This window comes from Antechinus flavipes, chromosome 2, assembly GCF_016432865.1.
Source record: "Antechinus flavipes isolate AdamAnt ecotype Samford, QLD, Australia chromosome 2, AdamAnt_v2, whole genome shotgun sequence".
Taxonomy (NCBI): Eukaryota; Metazoa; Chordata; class Mammalia; order Dasyuromorphia; family Dasyuridae; genus Antechinus; species Antechinus flavipes.
In genome coordinates, this window is record NC_067399.1 from 135,700,443 (window position 1) to 135,723,580 (window position 23,138).

The 23,138-nt window shown below is 35.5% G+C and overlaps 1 protein-coding gene and 1 pseudogene across 2 annotated transcripts in view; both read right to left on the bottom strand.

The window, feature by feature from the left end:
- Positions 1-2,457: 2,457 nt before the first annotated feature.
- Positions 2,458-2,556, bottom strand: LOC127552723 (uncharacterized; annotated as a pseudogene).
- A 12,498-nt stretch (positions 2,557-15,054) lies between these two features.
- The window catches only part of KAT6A (lysine acetyltransferase 6A), a 147,591-nt gene continuing 139,507 nt past the window's right edge, over positions 15,055-23,138 (bottom strand). For both annotated transcript variants that reach the window (XM_051975593.1, XM_051975592.1), the window contains exons 15-16: positions 22,505-22,811; positions 15,055-20,384 (exon numbers count right to left, since the gene is read on the bottom strand). In XM_051975593.1, coding sequence (XP_051831553.1) covers positions 17,743-20,384; positions 22,505-22,811 — 2,949 coding nt within the window. In that variant the 3' untranslated portion in view covers positions 15,055-17,742. The remainder of the gene's footprint in view (positions 20,385-22,504; positions 22,812-23,138) is intronic.

The following is a 23,138-nucleotide window of genomic DNA, read 5'->3' on the forward strand; positions in this document are numbered from 1 at the left end:
AGAGCATCAGATGATCTCTTCAAAATGAGATTAAAGCAAACACATTTTTGTTGCTTCTAATTTGTTAAATATGTGATATACGATTAAACTGTTTTGTATATATTTGATTGGTTTTGTTATTAGCTATTAAGTTTACAATAAATCATTTAAAAATATTGGCAAAACTATTCTAACAATTCTGTGAGGTACATAGTGCAAATATTTTAGTCATCGGAATAGAATTTTTTATGCTTCAGTTGATGTAAAAAAAGCAAGAGTAGCAATCATAATCTCAGACAAAGTTTAAGATAAAAATAGATTTAATTAAAAAAGATAAATGGAGAAATTACACTGTGTTACCAGTATTATTCAACATTGTTTTAGAAATGCTAACAATAGTAATAAGAGAAAAAAAAGAAATTGAAGGAATCAGAATGGAAAATGAGGTAATAAACTATCTCTTTTTGCAGACATATGATGACATATTTGGAAAATCTCAAAGATTCAACTAAAATTAGTTGATACAATTAATAATTTTAGCAAAGTAACAGGACATAAAATAAATACACATAAATATCAGCATTTTTACATATCACCAATAAAACCCTGCAAGGAGAAATAGCAAGAGATACCCAATCTAAAATAACTACAGATAATAGTATACATGCCAAAATAGACTCAGAAACTACATAAACATAATTATAAAACATTCTTTACACAAATAAAATTAGATTTAAATAATTGGAGAAATATTAATTGTCCATGGGTAGGCAAAGCCAATAAAATAAAATGACAATTTTAGCTATTTATTCAATGCCGTCTCAATGAAATTAGTAAAAAAATTATTATTGAGTTTGTAAAAAATAACAAAATTCATTTGGAAGGACAGATCAAGCATTTCAAAGAAAGTAGTGATTTTTAAAAATGTAAAGAAAGGGTTCAGCAATATTAGATTTCAAACTATATTAAAAGGCAGTAAATATCTAAACTATCAGATGCTGTCTAAGAAATAGAAAGGTAGATCAGTGGAATTTAGCAGACATACAATACACAATAGTAAAATATTATACTAGTCTTTTGTTTGACATTTATAAAGATAAAAGCTTTGGGGATAAAAATTCATTATCTGGTAAAAAAAATTATTAGCATAGCTGGAAAGTAGAATACCAAAAACTGAACATAGACTAATATTTTAAACCACGTGTCAAAATAAGATGAAAAAGGATATGTGACATAAAGACATAAATAAAGATATAAGAAAATTAGAAGAACCTGGAACATGTTACCTCTTAGATTTATGGATAGGAGAACAATTTATGAATAAACAAGGGTTAGAGAGCATAGAGTGGTATAAAATAGGTAACTCTGATCATATTAAATTTAAAACGGGTTTGTATAAATAAAATCAATGTAGTCAAGATTAGAAGAAAAGCAGAAAATTTTGGGAAATAATTTCATAGTCTCTCAGATAAAGATCTCATTTCTCAAATACATAAAGAATTTTGTCAAATTTATAAGAATATGAGTCACACTCCAAGTGATAAATGATCAAAAGATATGAACAATCAGTTTTTGATGAAGAAATCAAAATTATATATAGTCATATAAAATGTTCTAAACCATTGTTGATTAGAGAAATACAAGTTAAAACAATTTTGAGATATCATTTTAAATCTATCAGATTGGCTAAAATGATAAATGTCTTTGAATTAAGGAATGGCTGAACAAGTTGTGATATATTATTGTAGTGATGTTACAAGGAGTGATGAGGTAGTTGATCACTGAAAAACATGGAAAGATTTGCATTAAAAAAAAAGTTGTTTTAAGAACAACTTTGAATGACTAATTCATCCTGAATATCATAAATACATAAACCAACTACAAGGGACCTATGAAAGAAAATACAATCTACCTCCAGAGAAAGAACTGATATATACCATAGTTTTACATGTGTGTATACATGTATATATGTATGTGTGCACACACATGTATATATGTATATATTAATATTCATGTTTAATTATAGCCCTTTTCAAGGATGACTGGGGATGGCAGAAGAAAAATTTAAAAGTATACAGCAGCGAACAAAAGCAAATTGAAGAAAGCACAGAAAGACAGGATAGTTTTGAAAACAATGCTAGTATTTATTATATAGGGTTTTTTTTAAGTAAATAGTCTAGTAAAATTCATGGTTTTATATTGAATCCTCTGTGTTCTGGAATTTGTTGAATAGGGGTAGGGGATGTAATATGGCCAGACCTGTGCTTTAGAAAGATCACATTGGAAGCTGAGCAGAAATTGGACTGGAGTGGAAAGAGATTTGAAGCTGACAAAGTAGAAAGCTACTATAATAGTCTAAGTGAGATGTTTTTTAGGGTTTACAGTAGTAGTATCAGTGTCAGAGGAGAAAGTAAATACAAGTGATGTTCCAAGGTAGAGTAGGAGGACTTGGCAACAGATTGGCTATGGTAGGGGTGGGAGAGGTGAGTGAGGGATTGAAAATGACATCATGTGAACCTTTTGCAAAATGCAAAAATTATACTACACTTGATCTTAGCCAAAAGGCCGAGAAGCGATTAAAATGCAAAAATTATAAAGAACTGAGGGAAAGTTAATGAATTCAGTTTTAGACATGTTGAGTTTAAAATGCCGCTAGGACATCTAGTATGAGATGGTCAATAAGAGTTGAGATTAATAATGAGAGAAATCAAGGCTAGACAAGTAGATCAGAGAATCATCTGCACAGGGACAACAATGAAATTCATGTGGAAATATGAGATCTCCTATCCTCTTGGCTACCCTTCAGAGTGTGATGTCAAGCAATATTGAGAATGAGGCCATTGGCAACCTCAATTCTCCTTCTGTTTCTCTTTCTCTCTAGCTTAAACTTTTTAAAAAAAAGATTTTTTTTATTGATATACTTTGGGTTTTTTATATCACTTAAATTGTCAGTATCCTTTTCTCCCTCCCTCCCAGAGAGCCATCCTGTATATGAGAAAATATTTTAAAAAGAAAGAAAAAAAAAGTAGAAAGAGAAAAATCAGCAAAACTGATCAGAACAGTAAAAAAAAAAAAAAAAAGGCAGAAAATACATGTAATATTCCAACTTTCTACTTCTGCAAGTGGAAATTGTTGCTTCTCATCTCTTTTTAGAGTCGTGTTTATCTTCTTTTATCCTCAAAATTCACTTTTGATTATGTGGTGGTTATTGGATTACATTTTTTTTGGCCTGTGTTTCCTGCACTCTACAACAGTTCATGCAAGTCTTTCCATGTTTCACTATATACATTATATTTGTCCTTTTTTACAGTACAATAATATTCCATTAAATTCTTGAATTGCAATTTGTTTAGCCATTCTTCAACCAATAGATATATATCTTAATGCTATGTTTTTGTTACCAAAAAAGTGCTCCTATAAATATTTTGATATATGTGTAGGGTTTTTTCTTATTAAAGACCTTCTTAGGATAAATGCTTAGTAGCAAAATCTTTGGCTCAAAGAGTATAGAAATTTTAATCGTTTTATTTGCATAATTAGTTACTTTCTAAAATGGTTGCATTGATTCATACCTCCATCAACACACAATGCAAAAGTGTGCCTCTCTTCTATAGACTTCTTCTCATCTTTTGAAATCTGCACTAATTTGCTAGATGTAAAAAAGAATTTCAGGGTTGTTTTGTTTTGCATTTTTCTTATTATTAGTGATTTAGGCCATTCTTTCCTTTTGAGAACTATTTATTTATTTGACCACCTAAATATTGAAGACAAGCCTTAGGATATATACTTATATCCATATAGTTATTTTTTGAATAATATCCCCTTTTATTTTTGCCTCTTGGATTTTATTATAATAAATACTATTGATTTTTGTGATTTGCACATTTGCAAGCCACTGTCTCAATTAATATCTTTGATGATTCTCTAAGATTTTCTAAAATAAGCCATCATAAAATTAGCAAATGAAGATATATCATTCTCAAGTCTCTGCTCTCATTCAACATCCCCTAATCCAATCTGTTGCCAAATTGTGTTGTTTTTCCTTTCACAGCTCTTGTATATGTTCTCTTCTCTGTACTCACACAGCTGTCCCCCTGATCCAGGCCTCACTTCACATGTAAATTCTTGCACTAATTGTTGGGGGAAGGGAGTCTCCCTGCTTCAAGACCCTTCCCACACCAGTCCCTCCTCTACTCAGCTGCCAAACTGATTTCCCTAAAGCCATGTTACTTCTCTCTCTGGAATCAGTTCCAGTGGTTCTTCTGTTTCTTCCAGAATAAAATATAAGAATAAAAAATATAATATAAATGTAAAAAACATAGTGTCTACTTATAAGGTACACTTTTAACTTTACTGCAATCTTTTAAAAATAAGAATGTTTAGAAAAATCAAGTTAGACACATTAATACATCTTTAAAATTTTGGCAAGAGAGGGTCCAAGTTCAAAACAGCACAAACTATATCAATGTAGAAAGATATCAAAATAAAATATCAGAACATACTAGAAAAGTATAAGAAATGTCTAAACATTTTGAAGTTGGGATCTAGACTATCAAGGTCAAGGCTAAAAAATTCTCAGTGATGTTCAGTTTTAGATTATTGTACATTTTCTCTCTGTTTCCCCTAAAATAAATCTTCATTTTGACTGTTATAGGTCAACCTATTTAATCACATTCAAAAAGTTTGAAATTTCACTCAGCAGAATTGCTACTCATGCAGAAATACTCCATTTGTTAATACAGAACTCAGCTTAGCTCACATGTACACTGCATTAATTCTCAATCACAACATGGAATAAACATACATAAATTTGCAGTCAGTTTCAAAAAACCCTTTCAATTTTTGTTCACACTTATGTCCTCAACTTTCAGCAAAAGAAGTTGTTGTTCCATCATTTTTATTAACTGCTCTAAGGAACAATTTCGAATACCAAATATGAAGAGTTAGAAATAGAGGCATTTTATTTTCCTCATACATTGCTAACCAAGATTGACTAGAATCAAACAAACAACTTTTTGCCCAGGTCTACTAAAGTCAGTGCTGTTTTAATCTCAAAGCAACAAACTGAAGAATGACAAAAAATATTTTTATGTTTTCATCTAAATAAACATAATTCATTCAAATGTGTCCATCATTTGTTTTTTTCCTCAAAGTAACATGCTATAAATAAGCAAACTAAATTGGGCACTGATGTATATGGACTCCCCAGATGTCTCACTGGACTTGGTTACAGAAGTCTACTCATAACGTGAAAAGATATTTTGAATACAAATACTGAATACAATAATCAGATCACTGAAGAACTTGCCAACAGATGTCTGCCCTGTTGTGTCTATTTCGTGTGTGCTTGGGGTGTATTTGCTGGTTTTAAGATGATTACCGAGAATATTGAGTTAATCCTTCTTGTTCTATTATGCACTAAGATGCACTTCATGCAATAGTTGATGTTATGCTTGTTGATTTCAGATGCCAAGGGTGCTACAGATGATTTTGCAAGGACTGCAAGAATTCAAAGGAATTTTTTAGGCAAAAATATTTGGTTTTAAGGGAGAGGGGGGGAGGAGAGAGAAGCCTTTCTTCTAGTTGTCCCCAAACCCTTCCAGGAGAGTTCTACTTCTTTTGTGGAGCTAAGCTAGAATTAGAGTTTCTTTCTCTGAAAGAAGAAGTTGCATGTTCCTTTTAACTTTTGCTAGTTCTGATTATTGCCATTATTTTTAATTTTTTGTTTTTCTCTACTTGTATGAGATTTGGCAGCTAGGTGGCACTGTGGGTACAGTGCCCAGTTGAGAGTCAGGAAGAGTCTTCCTGAATTCAAATCTGGTCTCAAAAACTTTCTGTGTGATCCTGGGCAACTTACCCCAGTTTCCTCATTTATAAAATAAGCTGGAGAAGGAAATGGCAAGCCACTCCAGTATCTTTGCCAAGAAAAGCCCGAATGAGATCTCACAAGGAGTTGGACATGACTGAAAATAACTGAACACAACGTTTGGATGGGTTATGACAGGTCCCTTTTCAATACTAAGCAATTTCTAATTTCTGACAAGTTTTGTAAAATGTCCTTTGCTGAACTGGTACAAGGCTATATTTGGAGGTGATTGTGATTTCTACCTGTCAGATTGGTAAACTGTAAGACCTGTATCTCAGAACTTTTCTTATATCCCTAAGTCCCATAAAACTGTTTTTTTTTTTTTTTTTAAGACGATGTTTGGAAAGATAGGTGCATGAAAATATTTGCAGTAGCTCTTTTTGTGCTGGCAGAAAATCTGCAAACACTTGGAAACTAAGGTGATATTTATTAATTGGGCGATAGCCAAACAAATTGTGTTGTATGAAAGAGATCGTATGAAAAGACTATAAGAAACAGAGAAATATATGATGTCAAAGAGACATGGAAAGGCATGCTTGAACTGACACCAGGTCAGGTGAGTACTTCTAGGGGAACAATTTATAACATCAATACTTTTTTTAAATTCTGAAGACTTTTTATAAACTGAGGAAGAATAAAATAAGCAGAATCAGAAGAACAATTTATATTGTAAAAACGAAGAACATCTTTGAAAACTTTTAAGAACTCTGATTTTTTTTTGATTTGTGCATAAATTGGATTTAATTGTCAAAGTTGCATGAAGTCATCAGCCTCACTCTTTCTTCTAAAGCCATCACATCCAGTGGCAGGACATAGTCAAGACCCCTGGGGATGACTCAAGATATGCAGTGGATGACCATGGTGCCTGTGATGGCTAAGCAAGCTCTAAGCCCTTCACAGCACCTGCTTCACCTGCCTTCATGGCCATTGCAACAAATTGTTCTCATTCGTCTATCCCACGGGGGGATAGCTGGGATAGACACCCCCTAACTCACCGGGGGTTTGAGATTCTTTGGTTAATGCAATGAGTAGCCATGATTCTAGAAGACTAATTATGAAGCATTCAATTCTTTCCCAATAGGAAGGTGAGGAATTTAGAGCACTAAATGAAACATTTAATTTTTGAACATGACCAATGTCTTGCTTGACTCTGAATAGTTGTTCTGAGGAATGTTTTCCTTTTCAAAAGGGTAGGAGGAAGAGAAAAAATAGATTTCTATTAATTTAAAAGAAAAAAAAAAAACAATGCTTAAACCTCCTAAGAATTCCAGAGAACTGTTCTAATGAGGATCTAGAGAATGGGTTCAAAATGCACCACTATCAATTTGTTGGGGAAAGATACAAAATATCTACATTTCTCCTTTTCACTGCCAAACTCCTAGAAAGAATGATTTGTGTTCATTGCCTCTACCTCTGCACTGGACCCATTTGCTCCTCAATCCCTTCCAAGTTGGCTTCTATTCACAAATCTTGATTGAAACGGTGACCTCAAAGGTTACCAAATGATCTCTTAATTGCTATATCAGCCTTTTTCTCAGATCTCTTGCTGCTTTGACCTCTGCAGATTTTAATACTGTTGACCACTAGTCTTCTTGGATACTCTTTCTTCCTTTGGAATTTCTGACACTGCTCCTTCTCAGCATCCTAATCATCATCTATTTCCTGTATCCTTAGCTCGGACCCTCTTTTCTTTCTCTACATAAATACACATAGTCTCTTAAAGATCTCATCAACCCCCAATCATCTCTATGCCAATAACTCCCAAATTTATATATTCAAATCTAATCAAGTCTTCTAGATTCCAAGCTACTTCCTACTAACTTATTCCACCTGTATATAATACAAGTATCTCAAATTAATGTCCGAAACAGAAAAAATTGTTTATCTTACTAAAACTTCTCTAATTCTGGGAAGGCACAATTATCCTTCTGATATCTGTGTTAATAGTCTCAGAAACATTGAAGATTCTCTCTCTCACCCTACTTGCCCCCATATACAATCAATCCTGAGGATTCCACCTTCATAAGACAGCTGGAATTCAGCTCCTCCCCTCCCATACAGCCAGTGCCCTACTGTTAATACCTTCCATCTTCTACTAAACTTTCTCTCTCTGATCCTTTTAAAGAACAAATATGAACTAATTAGCCCCTTCTTCAGAAAATTGAGGCTCTCGACTATCAGTAAATTAAAATAAATACAACTTCATTAATCTGGTATGGAATCTGCAATCTGGCTCCCATCTACTTTAACAGATTTGTTTCACAGTACTCACTGAGCAATTAGGTGCAATGGATAGAGTTCCAGGCCTGGAGTTAAGAAGAGCCATTTTCCCAAGTTCAAATCTGGCCTCAGACAATTACCAGCTATGTGACCCTGAGCAAGTCACTGTTTACCTCAGTTTCCTCATTTGTAAAATGAGCTGGAGAAGGAAATTAGAAAACAACTCCAGTATCATTGCCAAGAAAACACCAAATGGGATCATAAAGAGTTGGATACAACTTATTTACCAAACTGAATTATTAGCGAGCTGTCCCTCTTAGCTAAATATATCATTCTCATCCTTCTTTGTGTCCAGGTTTCCTTCTTCATTTCACCATTTCTTCTGGTCCCTCCTTTCTTAGGGAATAAGGCCCCCTTAACTGTCTTTGCCTTGTACTTAATTTGATTGCATATTGTATCTCCCTTTCCCTGTATATTATAAGGTCGCCGAAGAGATTGTCTTTGTATATCCATAACCAACCAAAGGTCTACACTAGGCAAAAAACATGGCAAGCATTTCATAAATGTCAGCTGAATCTCTCTTGCTTCTGATACTTCCTAACTTTCTAAACTTCAGTTTTCTCAACCAGTTCTAACCTTATGATCCTGTGATCCTCTGGGGATCAGATTTGATATTTAAACATCAGTTGTCTAACTATAAAATCTAGAGCTTATTTCACCATTACCATAGCTTCCTTCCTTCCAAAATGAGAACTTAAAGAGTTGACTGTCATTGGTTTATAGTCCCATTCTAGCGTCACTTAATCAGAGAGAACTGGCAACATCAGAAATTAAAGTGGTGGTCTTATCCCTACCTCCCCCCAAGGATTTTTTTTCACCCTTTAAAGTGTTTAAAATTTATATTAGTAGTTAAATTAATTATGTGCTAAATTCATTAGTTTTTAGATTTTAAACTTCAAACCAAAAAGCTTTTAGAGTTGTGTTATGGTTCATTAAATGGGTTAATTCTCGGCATTTTGAATTAATCACCTAGCCTGAGCCAGGACTTCTTAACCATTTTTATTGTTATTGTGGAAATCTGGTAAAGTCTATAGACTCTTTTTCAGAATAATGTTTTTAAATAGGTAAATAAAATTCATAGACTTATAGAAATTATATTTAAATATATTTAAATAGTTTTGTTCCACTATGTCCAACTCTTCATCACCCTATTTGGGTTTTTTTTGGCAAAGATACTGGAATGGTTTGATCATGTCTCTTCCTAGCTATTTTCAAACAGTACTACAGTATGAACATCCCACAGGGATTTTTAAATTCCTGTTTTTGTGTTGTCTTCCTCTATTAAGTTGAGTTCACTGAGAACTTGCTTTCTTTTGTATCCCTAATACTTAATACAGCACTGAACAATGGCTCACTTAATAAGCACTTAATAAATGTTTTATTCATTCATTGTTATGAATGAAATAAAATACTCCCTCCCCCAAAACACTATGACTGTTATTGAACACATAAGACATCTGCGAATCACTGACCCTCCCCTTATCCAAACTTCCCCATCCCTGTTGAATATATCAGCAACCTTCCAGTCACTTGAGTAAGAAATTGTAATGTCATCTCAGTTCCTTAATTATAACAATCAATAATAATAGCTAGCATTTATATAGCACTTTAAGATTTGCAAAGCATTTTACAAATATTATCTCATTTTATCCTCACAATACATATTGTCCAGATGAGGAACCTGAGGCAGGGTGAAGTTTAATATATATCTACCCTAAGGTTTAGATATATTTGAACTGAAATAATTTGTTTTATTACTAGTTACCAAATTTTGTCACTTTTAACTTTACATTTTCTCTTTCATCTCTTTCCTTTTCTCTCCTCTGACAGTCACTACCCTCATCACCTTTGCTCTAGAGTATTACAGGTTCTGCTCTCCCTGTCTCAAGTGTCTCCCGATTCCAATTCATCTTCCACTTTGCCTCCAAATGAGTTTCCTAAAGCATATGCCTGACCATGTCACCCTTTCTCAATAAATTCTTTGTTCCTTATGTCTAGGATCAATACATTAATCAATGAACATTTATTGAGTGCCTACTGTATGCCAGGCACTGTGCTAAACATTGAGGATCAAGTGTAAACTCTCTTAAAGCTTTTCACAATCTAATCTCTTCCAAGCTCTCTCATATTCTATTTCTTTTCTTATTCTATTACTGTTTTTTGAACAACTCTCTACCTCAAACTCCATTGTTTCGCACTGACTTTACCCAAATGCACACCTGAAGTGCTCTCCTCTCTCACTCAAACTTCTTAGAATCCCCGTCTTCCTCTGAGACTCAATTCAAATGCTGCCTTCTGCAGGTCTCTCTCAGACCTAGCTCCCCGATCCCACCTTGCCCAAGCATTGACTCTAGGGTGATCTTCCACTACTCTGTACATATCTTGCTATTTACATATTGTCTCTCCTCGTTAGGTTATTTGCCTTTGAAATTATCCTCAGATTTTAGCACAGCACTTGGCACATAGTAAGTACTTAATAAATGCTTGTTGAAATTTATACTTTAATAACATTGCAAACATGGATAAATTTGAAACTGCTTAAAAATTCAATTTATTCCAAGAATTATGATCAACACAATGGCCAACTATTCTGGAGAACCTATGATAAAAGACTGCTACCTCCTGACAGAGATGATGGACTCAAGGTGTTGAATGAGACATATTTTTAGATACAGACAAAATGGAAATTTGTTTTGCTTGACTATACAAATTTGTTATGAGTTTGTTTTTCCTTTCTCCATCACTGCCCCAACCTTTAATTCAATAAGGTAGGAGAAAGAAAAAAATGAATGCTTAAAAAAATAACAAATTTTTAAATAAAAAAATATTGCTTGTTGATTGAAACTGGTTCAGCCATTTTTACAACGAATTAACTGGTTGCAAAGTTGTTTCTATCACCTTTTTGCTGAACTCAAATTAATTATTTAAATTGACTGATTTAGTCATAACTATCTCACCTTATTGTTTGTGTACATATAGTACTTCACCTAGTCTTAGCATAAAGATGACCAGAGAACAATGCTATTTTAAAATGAGGAGATGATTGAGATGGACCTATAACAATAAATAGGCTTAAAATATCACAATTTAGTCATATTTAAATCAGACATAGTAGCTTTAAGAAAAACACTTCTTAAAGTCTCTCTGGGCCTGCTTCCTCATCTGTAAATGAAAGGGTTAAAACTACATAATGTCTTCAGTCTCTTCCAGCTCTAACATTCTGTATAATTTGTTTTGAATAACTTGAACCTGGGCACTTAAAATAGTCTGTTATTTCAACATTAATCAGAATGTCTATGCAGACTATTATACATAGAAATTCTGATGGCCCTCAACTGTAATAGCATTATAATACTTCACTAAAATGCATCAGTGATTATAAAAAGACTTCAAAGAGCAAAAACCCTTTATCTAAATTCATTCCATTTCTCTTTATCTTGATGCCTAAATAACCTAAAAAGGTCACTTATTTTATATATATATATATATGTATATATATATTTATATTTATATGTATGTATGTATATACACACATGCATAAACATATGCATACATGTATACATGTGTATGTTCATACATATATATGTGTTTGTATATCTATATCTATATCTATATACATAATGAATATAAAAATGAACAATTCATCCCAAAGAAGGCTGAAACCAGTGTTTAATGATCTATATTTTGAAAACTCAAAAAATGCTTTCCTTAAAATAACTTTGGGCAGTGACTCAAATATTTGAAGGAAAAATGATTTCTGCTTAACAGAAACAAATGAACTGCATATCTACAAGTTCCTTATAAAAATAATTTTCAGTGACTATCTCCACCTAGTGTTTTGAAAGATCAGAAAGCCAGCAGGCTTAACATGGAATTATCTTTTGACGATTACTCCTACTTTTCAATATCATAAAAGATCTCCATCATGTACATTTTTTAGGCCTCGTTTTAGCAACAACACAAATCCCTTAGGTCCATGATGCATTTATGTAATTAAGTTGTAATATAATAAACTCTTCCTTTACCCTTCTAAAACATTTCAGTTAATAAAATAGCTTTTCATTAAGGATCCCCTCAAGAATTCTAGAGACAAACATGTTGAAAATTATTTAATTCTGCATTGTCTAAGTTAGGAAGGTGGTTAAAATAAGGCTTGATATATTAGATCATAATAATAATAATCATGTTGATTACCTGCCATGCCTTCAGTAACTCAGACAAGCAAGAACTCTACAACCTTATCCTGTGACAACTAAAAGACCAACAGATGCCCATACATTAGAAATCACTCGACTCATCTCCCATACATTAGAAATCACTTGACTCATCTCCACTATGAAAGAAATATATGGCAAAAAGAAAAAAATAAGGAATCTTTGGTGAAAGCCACTACAACAAAATCCAGGCTTGAATTTGTACAGTGCTATCCCCTATTTTTTTCTAGGTATTCAGGATATTTTCACATCATCTCAGTCTGAATTTCAGTCAGTCTCAGCCACCACAGGACAAAGAAGTCAAGATGTATCCTAAATCATAGGATGGATTTGGATAATTTGATCTGAATTACTAAATGCAGAGTACTGATGTCAAATAAAGTTAATGTTAAGACTCATTTTAATCAGGCTTCCTTAATCAATATTAAGATTCACCTCATTTTCTGTTTCCGTTCACCCCCTTACTAGGAAATGAATGAAATGGGCAGTAAATATTGGCCACGGTGAGTATCGGATACTTTTAATAGATTCATGATTTCATCAATGTATTTCCTCCCATCTGTGCAGATAGGTACCCTCCACATATTGGAGGACTCTTATCCATGGCAGTCCTCCAATCTACCCACAGGAAAGGACACCTTGTTTAGCTCTCACATGAATACTAACAGAGAACACGCAGTAAACATGGGTCTAACTTTCTGAGAATATGAATGTTAAGCTGAATTTTGGCAAAGCACATTTTATTTTAGTTGTATCACAGAGATTGTCATTTAAAGACAATCAATGAGGAACTCTTGTAACATGGACCATCCTTTATAATTAGGCTGCTTGGCTTCTCTACCTGGATGAGGTATCAGAACCTCAAAATGAACAAAATCAATCTTTCTCTTCTCCTCACTCTATCCATCCACCTAATTTTCCTTTCAATCACCTAAATTTACACCTAGTCATCATTTTAACTTTTCACTCTCACTAACCATGCACCCTCTACCACATAACCAATTAGCAAGTCTTGTTGATTCCATTTCATCAAGATGCTCTCCAATCTTTTACCTCCTTTCAACTCTCCTTACATTTCACCTAAGCTAAAATGATGATTTATGGCTTCACTGTATTTGGTCTGTCCTTTCTGAAATGTATGCTCCACATATATATCACAAATTTTTAGTTCTAAATTATTATGTGTGGCCATGACATTACTCTGCTTAAGAAGTGATAGTGCTCTCAATTATTGCCTTTAGGAAAAAAAATATAAACTCTTGTGGCATTTAAACCTTTCAATCTGACTCCAGCGTGTCCTTCTAAACTGATATACATTATACATTCTTCCTCACTATATTAACCCAACTTGCTGTTCTCCATAGAAAAATTCTTTCATGCTTTTGTACAAATTGTTCCCCATGATCTTTTCACCCACCCCTCGAAGAATCTTTTACTTTCTCAAATACCACTGCTACTCCAGGGTATTAATTGGTTCATATATCCTACACTTACTAATCTATGAATATGTTTTAACACTCTAGTAAAATATCAGCTTCTGGAAGTAAGTTTAATCACCAGCCTCCAGCACAGGACTTGGCATATGGTAGATACTTCTTGACTTCTTGATAAAGCAGCCATTTCCATATATTGCATGTCCTAAATTTATATCTATTTGTAGCAGTGGTAGCCAGAATGACCTGCATATTAACTCTAAAAGGAACTTATCGCCAGTATATTTAATAATGCCCAAGTTCACTTTAACCCACCATAAGATTAAATTTTAAACATTTTCTAAAAAGTATCCCTCAATTGCCTAATTTTATATTATTTACAGTATTTCTATCCCAGTGCCAGTTGTAGCTTAGGGGAAAGAACACTAGATATGATACTAAAAAATTGGGTTCAAGTCCAAAGTTCCTACATTTATTAGTGTGACCTTGCTAATATCTCTAGAACTTAGTTCCTTCATCTCAAAAGGAGAATTACATATTGTCTATGGCAAATTGGCTACTAAAGGAATCAATTTAGATCTTTGAAAACTGTAAAGGGTTCCTATATTAATTCTAATTGTTTTAAAGGACAAAGGCCAAGTACTCATACCAGTTTGTCTTCAGAGCAGGGGGAAAGACATAAATCAACAGTGCCCAGCACATAACAAATGCTACTTGATAAGCTCTTTGATAGCATCATTTATATTCTACCTAATTCTGCATTTTCTGAAGCTGGCCAGAATGCTTTGCAAGATATCAAAAGTATTTAAAAGGTTCATGGAAAGTGGCAAATAAACATAAATAACCATAGCCAATACAACCAGTTAAAAATTTGAGGAAATAGCTGGTAAATTTTTACAACAAAAATTAAAATTGTATATATATACTCACAGTAGACTATTGATTTCTTCCCTCCCCTCCCCCATCCCCCACTTTAAGTGTAAGAAATGTTTAAGAGTCACTTCAGTCAGTTTTCTATTCAAAGTCCAGGACACTCATGACAGAAGGACTTCCTCCAAACCCAGCTAATAAAATGCTACACATTTTCTAATGAAAAAAAAACAAAAAAAAAAAACACAACCCTATATCACTGGCCACTTAGATATCTAAATAAAAATTGGGGTTTCGAAACAAAATAAATGGGACCGTTTTTACATATCTGCTTTGTGAACAAAGCTGAATAATCATTGAACTAAAAATTCAAAACATTAGGGAAGGAAGAATTACACAGGCAAGACAGACATCCAAAATGGCTCAACATAATTTATTTTTTTATGTTAAAATGTACAGAGTTCTTTTGAAAGTACTTGCTAGAAAGGGAAAAAAAAGTGATATTACATACAAGGAGAGGAAGGGAGGCCAACTGGCCCAGGAGCGCATGACATGGAGAATTACAAAGGCATCTAGGCACCCCTTCCCCTTAGCTTACAAGTCACCATGAACAAAGTACAAAGAAGTTACAAAACAGGAAAAGCAAATATAAACAGACAGGAATAGACTTAGCTTCATTTGTACATGCGGCTTTTAGAGGCATCTGGAGCTCTATTCACACACTCTAGAGAATCTCTTTAAAGAGAATTTTATCTTTCTTAAAATAGTTTTTAATATTCTACAACAAAGATAAAAAATTTTAAAGATGGAATGAAATGAAAAAGCTCTTATTTTAAAAGGCATCAAAGTCACTAACAGTGAGTTTTTTTTTAATTTCTTTTAGAAGATTACCCAAGTTATCTTGCTAAAAATACATTTTTTTTTTTAAACAGAAGTGAAAAAATGACAGGTACCAATATTACTGTGTTGGATAATTTCTTTTATAATATAGAAAAGAACGTTTTTCTCTACAATAGTTCTACAGTCACAAAGAGGCTTGTGGAAAAAGGGAGCTGCCCGATTGATTTTTTTTTTTTTTAAATTAAGAAACCAAACCAAACACAACCGCAAACCAAAAGAAACTGAATTCACGGCCCTCATTTCAACAGCTTCTCCTTCTGCCTTGACCCACCCTCCTCCCAATATACCTTCCCCCCACCCCCCACCCCAACCCAACCAGGAAGCAATGACACAGCTGAAGATGTAGGAAGGAGGGGGCAGCACAGTGTACTTTCTACATAGATGATTGGGAATTGGAAGAGTATATACAGAGAAACTGGGTCCTACACAGCCTTGCACATGCTCAAAATTAATAGCAATAAGGTGTGGAATTCTGCCTTTTCTATCTAACACTTAATTGGGAAAGTCAATTTAAGTGCATCTGGAGAAAAACTCCCAATAATCTGTGCATTTGAAAATTTTTAATGCCTAATTAGTACTTTTAAATTTTTTATTTATATAAAATATACAAATAAAGGAGATAACATGCTTATGAATATTTCATTAAGCAGTATTTTCCCCTTTTGGATATGTGACTGCATATACCAAGTAGTACAGCAGTTTCCATCTTTTCACTGATGGAAAATGTCTCTTTTTCTATCCCAGAAGAGAGTATCAGGAAAATATTAGAGAACTGATTGTACAAGGGAAAGGAGGATGGGGTTGGAATAATATACTAACGTACTGAAATCTTGCTGACTAGACTCCATGGAATTGTGCTGGTGGCTTGTCCTTCTTCTAGTCAACCTTTCATAGGAAATGGGTTGATATACTTTGATTCACAGGGGACAAACTTAGGGGGAAAAAAATCTCAAAGGACACTGGGGAACTGGAGGTATGTGCTATTTGAACAGTTATACAACTCATGTCATAAATTCCCTTAGGAAACACAGACATTTCTCATTATTCCTTTCAACATTAAATAAATAGTGACTAAGATTTTTTCACTTTTTTTTTTAATTCACTGAAATGTAGTTTGTCCACTGATGCTTAGTGAATAATGTAGTTTAAAAAGAGGCAAACCACTAGAGACTGCTATTTGAATTCAGTCAGATTTGCAGGCTCAAGAATCAAGACCCTTAGCATTTCAAAGTACATACTAAAAACAAGAATTTTGATGGACTATGAGATTTATGGCTGATTCACTAGGTGATTAAAAAATAAGAGGTCAATTTTGTCTTCTTGATGGCTAGCTGAACATTCTATATTCATATAAAGACTAGGATTTGGATTGCAAACATTACTCAGAGATACTGCTGTCAGATGAGACATAGCATTTTTTGTGTCTCTGAGTGCTGGATGAGAATATTAGAAAATTACATTATACTTGGCTTAGGCGAAACAAACATTCCAATGAAATTCATCTACAAAGAAAAAGATTGTGGGAAAGGTTTCAAGAGGTGTGTGTATAGGGAGAGGAGGGGATTTAAAGAGGAGAAATATTTCCTGCCTCACTTTAATAATAATAATAATATTAATAATAATAATAACAATAAGTTTAAGGAGTTTGGGTTGTTCTCCATGTCCCCTTCTGAGCCTCCCATAAGTGCCTCCTGTTGGAATGAAGTAGGAAATGAAAGGTTGGGTTTGGAGGGAAGGGTCTGCTTAACCCTCAAGATGTATAGCTAACACTTAAAAATGACAACATTGGGAGCTGCACACAGTGAGGGGGGAACATACATTTTAAAATAAAATAAAGATAAATTCACTTTTACACAAATTCTGTCCATGTGGTATGTAAAGAAAGTAAGGCTCTTTTTAATTATGAAAAGATTTTGTGCATGGTTCCCCCCTCCCTAAATCCATTCTTAGACGAATTCTACTGTAAAATGTTTCAGGATTGTGAAGAAAAGCAAAACCCAGAACAAAATGAACCAAAAAAAAAAAAAAAAAAAAAAAAAAAAGACCAGGCTTTCTAAAAAATAAAATAAACCAAAGAAGAATCCCTCTAAATCTACAGCAATATTTTAACTGGAAAAAGGTCCATTTTCTCTGGTTTGTCAGTATAAAAGGTTCCTTTATTTATATATATTTAAGTTTTTAAATTGCAAGTTCATCTTGCTCATCTTCTCATGTAAGGTCCATTAAGAGACTGCTTGGGCACGCCAGCAGTATTCATGTAGCTGTGATGGGAGGGGCCAGTGTACATCATGTTCCCATGAGGGTTTGGCTGCATAGGCTGCTGGGTATAGGCCTGGCTCCCCATCATTCCCATCTGCATCTGCATAGGATACTGTGCTGTCTGGTTCATGTAGGCAGGGTTACTATGGTAACTGCTGTTCATCATGGGCTGTGTCATTCGGTAACTGTTCATGGCATTCAAAGTGTTCATATTCATGGAATTGACATTATAAGGGGTCGTTGGCATTAAATTAACCCCCATGTTCATACCACGCTGAACAGCTAATGCACGAGGGCCAGCCTGCATGGCAACTGCTGGCGGGCTGCGACCATAAAGCTGCTGCTGGTGAGCAGCTGCCGAGGGCAGTGGTGCTGATTTAGAACGGATGGAAATGTGCCCCTTGACTGGCATTTGTCCTTGCAACCTCTGAGTGTGGGGAATGCCAATGTTGGTGGCAGACATGTTGCACTGGAGCAGAGGTGAGGTGAGGTTCATGGTAGTGGATGCCAAGTTTGGGGGTGGCGTCATGGTGGCTTGTGCTTGAGGGGCCCCAGCTAATGGATGGGATGGAGCTAGCTGAGCCAGTCCTGTGTTGGACAAAGAAACACTGGTTGCATAGGAAGTCACAGCAGGAGAATGGCTATAAGGCATGGCATGTGGGTCCATAATGGTGTTAGTCAGCTGCTGTAACTTAGCTAAACTGAAGGTGGCTGATGGTTGGGAATAGCTGCTGGCACCAAAATCCCCTGGAATCCTTTCATAAATACTTATGTTCCCAGTGCTTCCGGATTCTGGTATTTCCATGATCATCGGGGCCGGGGTGAAGCTGTTATTCATACTGCACTGTGACAGTGGAGGCTGCTGCTGGGGTGGTGGAGGGGGCTGAGGGGGCTGGGGCTGGGGCTGGGACTGGGGCTGCTGCTGGGGAGGTGGCGGTGCTGGCTGCTGCTGCTGCTGCTGCTGTTGCTGCTGTGGTGCGGGTGGCTGCTGCTGGTTACTTGGTGGTCTTTCCACCACACAACTCTGAGGTGACTTGATGTTACAGTTGGCAGCAGGTTGCACATTGTTCTGCTGCATCATGCTACAGCTACTGCCCATATTGGCCATCTGTTGAGTGACAACACAACTGTTCTGAGTGAGGCTACTAGAGGAAGACAATCCTCCATAAGAGCAACTGCTCTGGGAAGAGTTATTTCCACAAATGCTGCCGCCCATAGTGGAATCATAGCTGCTAGGGTTCTCATAATTTTCTGTGGTGCTCTCAATGCTGCCCAGGTCACTGAAGCCACTGTCCACCACCTGCTGAGAGTGGTCTGACACCGAAGGCACATCCATCATGGGGCTGGTCTCCATGTTCTGCATAGAGGGTGCGGACAGGGATCCTTGTTCAGGGCTGATCTGGGTATAACCACTCTCAAGAGCAGGCACATTAGGACTGCTGACTGAACGGACCGATTGGCTAGGATGAGACTGAACAGAAGATATTGGGCTGTTGTGTTCTGATGCATGGCAGTCTTCGACCATTGATATCTGAGGGTCTTCATCAGCTTGGGTATAACTCTGCAAAGTTTGACAAGCTGCAAGGGTTTCTTCACAGTCCTGGTATGTTCCATCATGCTCATTGCTTTCTTCCTGGGTCAGTGACTGTACTGCTTGCACTGTTTCCAGATCCAATTCACTATGAGGAATCTCTTCTTCTTCTTTTAGTTCAATTAATTCTCCCTTAGTGCTTGCTTCTTCTTCATGATCATCCTCAGACCCTGGCATATGCTCTGATACAACTGATGTCTCATGGGAAGCCTGTTCTTCCTCAGAATCGGGGTCTGTTTCATTTTTGCTCTTTATTTCCTCTCGATTGCTCTGGGTATTTGTTTCTAAAAAAGATTCCTGACCCCCAGGCTCCTCTTTGACTCCTTCTCTAATTGTCTGTTCCTCTGATTCCTTTTTCTTTGTGGATTCTAAGTGACCATCATCTTCATCATCTGCATCATGGTCCTCGTTCTGGTTTGTTCCCAGGACTACCTCATCCTCTTCCTCGTGTTCCTGCTCTTCCAGCTCTGCCTGCTCTTCCTCCGATTGCCTTTGCTCTTCTTCTGAAACCCGGGGTTTCTCCTCAACCTCTTCTTCTTCTATCTCGGGTTCTTTAGATTCTGTCACTGGGCTACCACGACTGTCCACTGGGGAAGCTGCTCTTACCTCACTGCTGGTTGTATCCTCATCTTCTCCCTCTCCTGCCTCTTCTGTTTCTCCATGGATATCATTCTCCTTCCTTTCTTCAGCAAGGGGCAAGTCTTCTTTTGGTTCAGCAGCCTCTTCTTTGTCTTGAATTTTAGGCTTGCGTCCAGCCTTAGGAAGGGGTACCATGGAGTCAGGTCTACAATCTTGAGATACTGTTATCATTTCTCGGTTCAGCTTGAATCCTGGTTTTCGGCCAGGTCTTTTCTTCCAGTGGATTGGTTTGCGACTTTTGCCTTTGGGCCATCCCTTCTTCTTTTTCAAAGGTGTAGAAGTATCTGGCTCAAGTGGGGAATCCCTCATGTCACATTTTCTCAACATAGACACTGGCTTCAGAATAGGAGTGCCTGTTGAGAAAACAAAAGTAAGTAGTCATTCTCTGAATTTTTTTTTTATTGTCTTTCAAAATGAGAAACTGAAAATACTTAACAGAGATGATTTTATATATAATCATAAACTGGTTAGAAAGGAATAGTAGAGAGTAAATAAAATATTTTGACAGTATGGCTAAGAAAACTAAAGTCACAGTGAAGTGTCATGATTGGAAATGAAATCCAGGTATCAAGTACGCTGTCTTCTAACATTGTTTCTACCCAAGAATCAAAAATGTTCACTGGTTATCCTTCCTTTCCGCTTTCCCCTTTCCAGATGGGTGAAAAGATTTAAGATCATTTGCAAATTACAGATCACAAAATTTTGAGATAGTCTTCTACTTTAAAAAATTGTTTTGGGTTATTGTTATTTGGGTTATCGTTATTATCATGAATGATAGAATCATTCCTTTGTGTAGCTCATTAATTCTATAACAAATTTTAAACACAATCTTCCTAGGAATTAGGTGCACATACAAATTTCAAAGCGTACCACTGGAGTAATAACTAAATGAACCCAGGGCTGCAAATTGAGGAAACCTGACACTCTTAGTCCTGTCACTAGCCTTAGTTTTCTCATTTGTAAAATAAGGGGGCTGGCAAGAAGATGTTTAAGGTTCTATCCAGTGCCAGAATCCTATAGCTACTTCACAGAAAATAATATTAATAATAATGAGTCACATGAAGTCACAATTATCATGTGAAGGTTCAACTAGAATGATGGAGATAATTTCCATCTGAAAAATGAAAGATGATAATTATCCTTATTATAAGTCACCCTTTTCAGTCAATCAATAAGCATTTATTAAGCTCATTCTGAGTGCCAGCTACTAATTTTTCTAAGCAACAGGCATACAAAAAGAAACAAGAAGCAATTCCTGCCCTCAAGGAACTCACAATCTCATGTAGGAAACAAAGGGAAGCACTAGAATTTAGGGAAAATCAAGAAAAACATGTAGAAAGTGGGATTTTAATTGGGACTTGAAAGAAGTCAGGGAATTGAAATGAGAAGGAAGAGCATTCCAGGAATGGAAGGAAGCCAGAGAAAATGCCTAGAGCTGAAAGATGAAGTGTCATTGTCCATGGAAAAGCCAGGAGGCTAATGTCATTGAACTGAAGACTATCTGGTAAGAAGACGTACAAGAAGACTGGAAAAGTATGAAGGGACTAGGTCATGAAGAGTTTTAAATGCCAAATAGAAGATTTTGTAATTGATGGTAGAGGTGACAGGAAATCATTGGAGTTTACTGAGCAGAAGAGTGACATGGTTGAATCTGTTATAAGCTTTAGAAAGATACAAAATAACCCGAGTTTTACTATTTTCAAGTTCTCTCTACCTTAAACTTAAAATCTGCAATTTAGGTAATGAATCAACCAAAGCTTCCCTTTTCTGTCTCAGACTTAGATTTTTTTTTTACCTGCATGAATTTCTTTAGCATCATAATCCTTATTACCTCATAGTTTCTTAACCTTACACCATTCCAGAGACATCTTGGTATAAATTTTACTGAAACAAAATTGATAAAACACTCACAGTATGAAATGTGTGTATGCACACATATACATATGCACATATATTTTCTGCCTGCTAAATGGAGGAAGATATGCTCAATGGACAGTGAAAGATATGTTTAAAATATTACTGTTGTTAAATCATCTTTCAGTCATGCTTAACTCTCTGTGATCCTCATAAGGGTGGTGGAGTTTTTTTGGCAGAAATACTGGAGTGGTTTATTATTTTCTTCTCCAGACCACTTTACAGACAAGGAAATTGAGGCCAACAAGGTTAAATGCCTTGCCTAGGGTATCCCAAGCCAGTAAGTGTCTGAGGTCGACTGGAGTTCAGTAAGATGAGTCTTCCTATTTCCAGGCCCAGCACTCTATACATGCTAGCTGTCCATTAAAGAAAAGTGTACAAAGAGAGTACTTGTATTTCTAAAAGATTAGAGAATAGAAACATCAGAGGGTCTCCAAAGTCTTACTTTTATGAACTTAGTAACAAAGCCAGGATTGTGGGATTCCTTTAAAATTCTTTAAAGATGGTTATATATTCTGAATTGCAATAATGGACAATTAAAAAGTTCTATGACACATACCATCAGCATCATCTGATTCTTCCTCTATATCTTTAGACTTCCTCTTAGAAGAAGATCGATGCCTGAGGACCTCCTGGGAGGGTAAACAATGAAAGTATCCTCTGGAAAACAGTTCATTTTCATCCTCTTCTTCCTCCTCTTCATCAATTTCAAATGTAGGTTCTAATCTTGGCATTGGCCTCTCAGAGTCGGAATCCTCAAAGGGTTCATCTAACACTTCTGTGGTCTCAGAGATAGTTTCTGTGACCACACTGCTATTGTGGTGTTTTCGTTTTCGGACTCTCCTTCTCCGATGAAGAATTGGTTTCTATTTTCAAAATAAAGAATTTTCTTTTAGTATCCTCAAAAAAATGAAACCATGGTTCTAATAGAACCAAAAGTGAGACAATTTTATAAACAGAGTATTTTCATTTTTCTGCTGATTGCTGAAGTGTTTTCTCCCCCAATTTCACAGTATTCAGACATATGGGATTTGGAGGGAAGGGAGAGCAGCACTTTACTACTGTCTACCACTATATGTAGCTAATATGTATGAAATTTTCCCTAAGTTAAATACTGTATATGTAATATTACTATGAACAGAAGTAAAAGGCAATTAAGATAGATTAAACTGGCACTTATAAATGAAATTTAA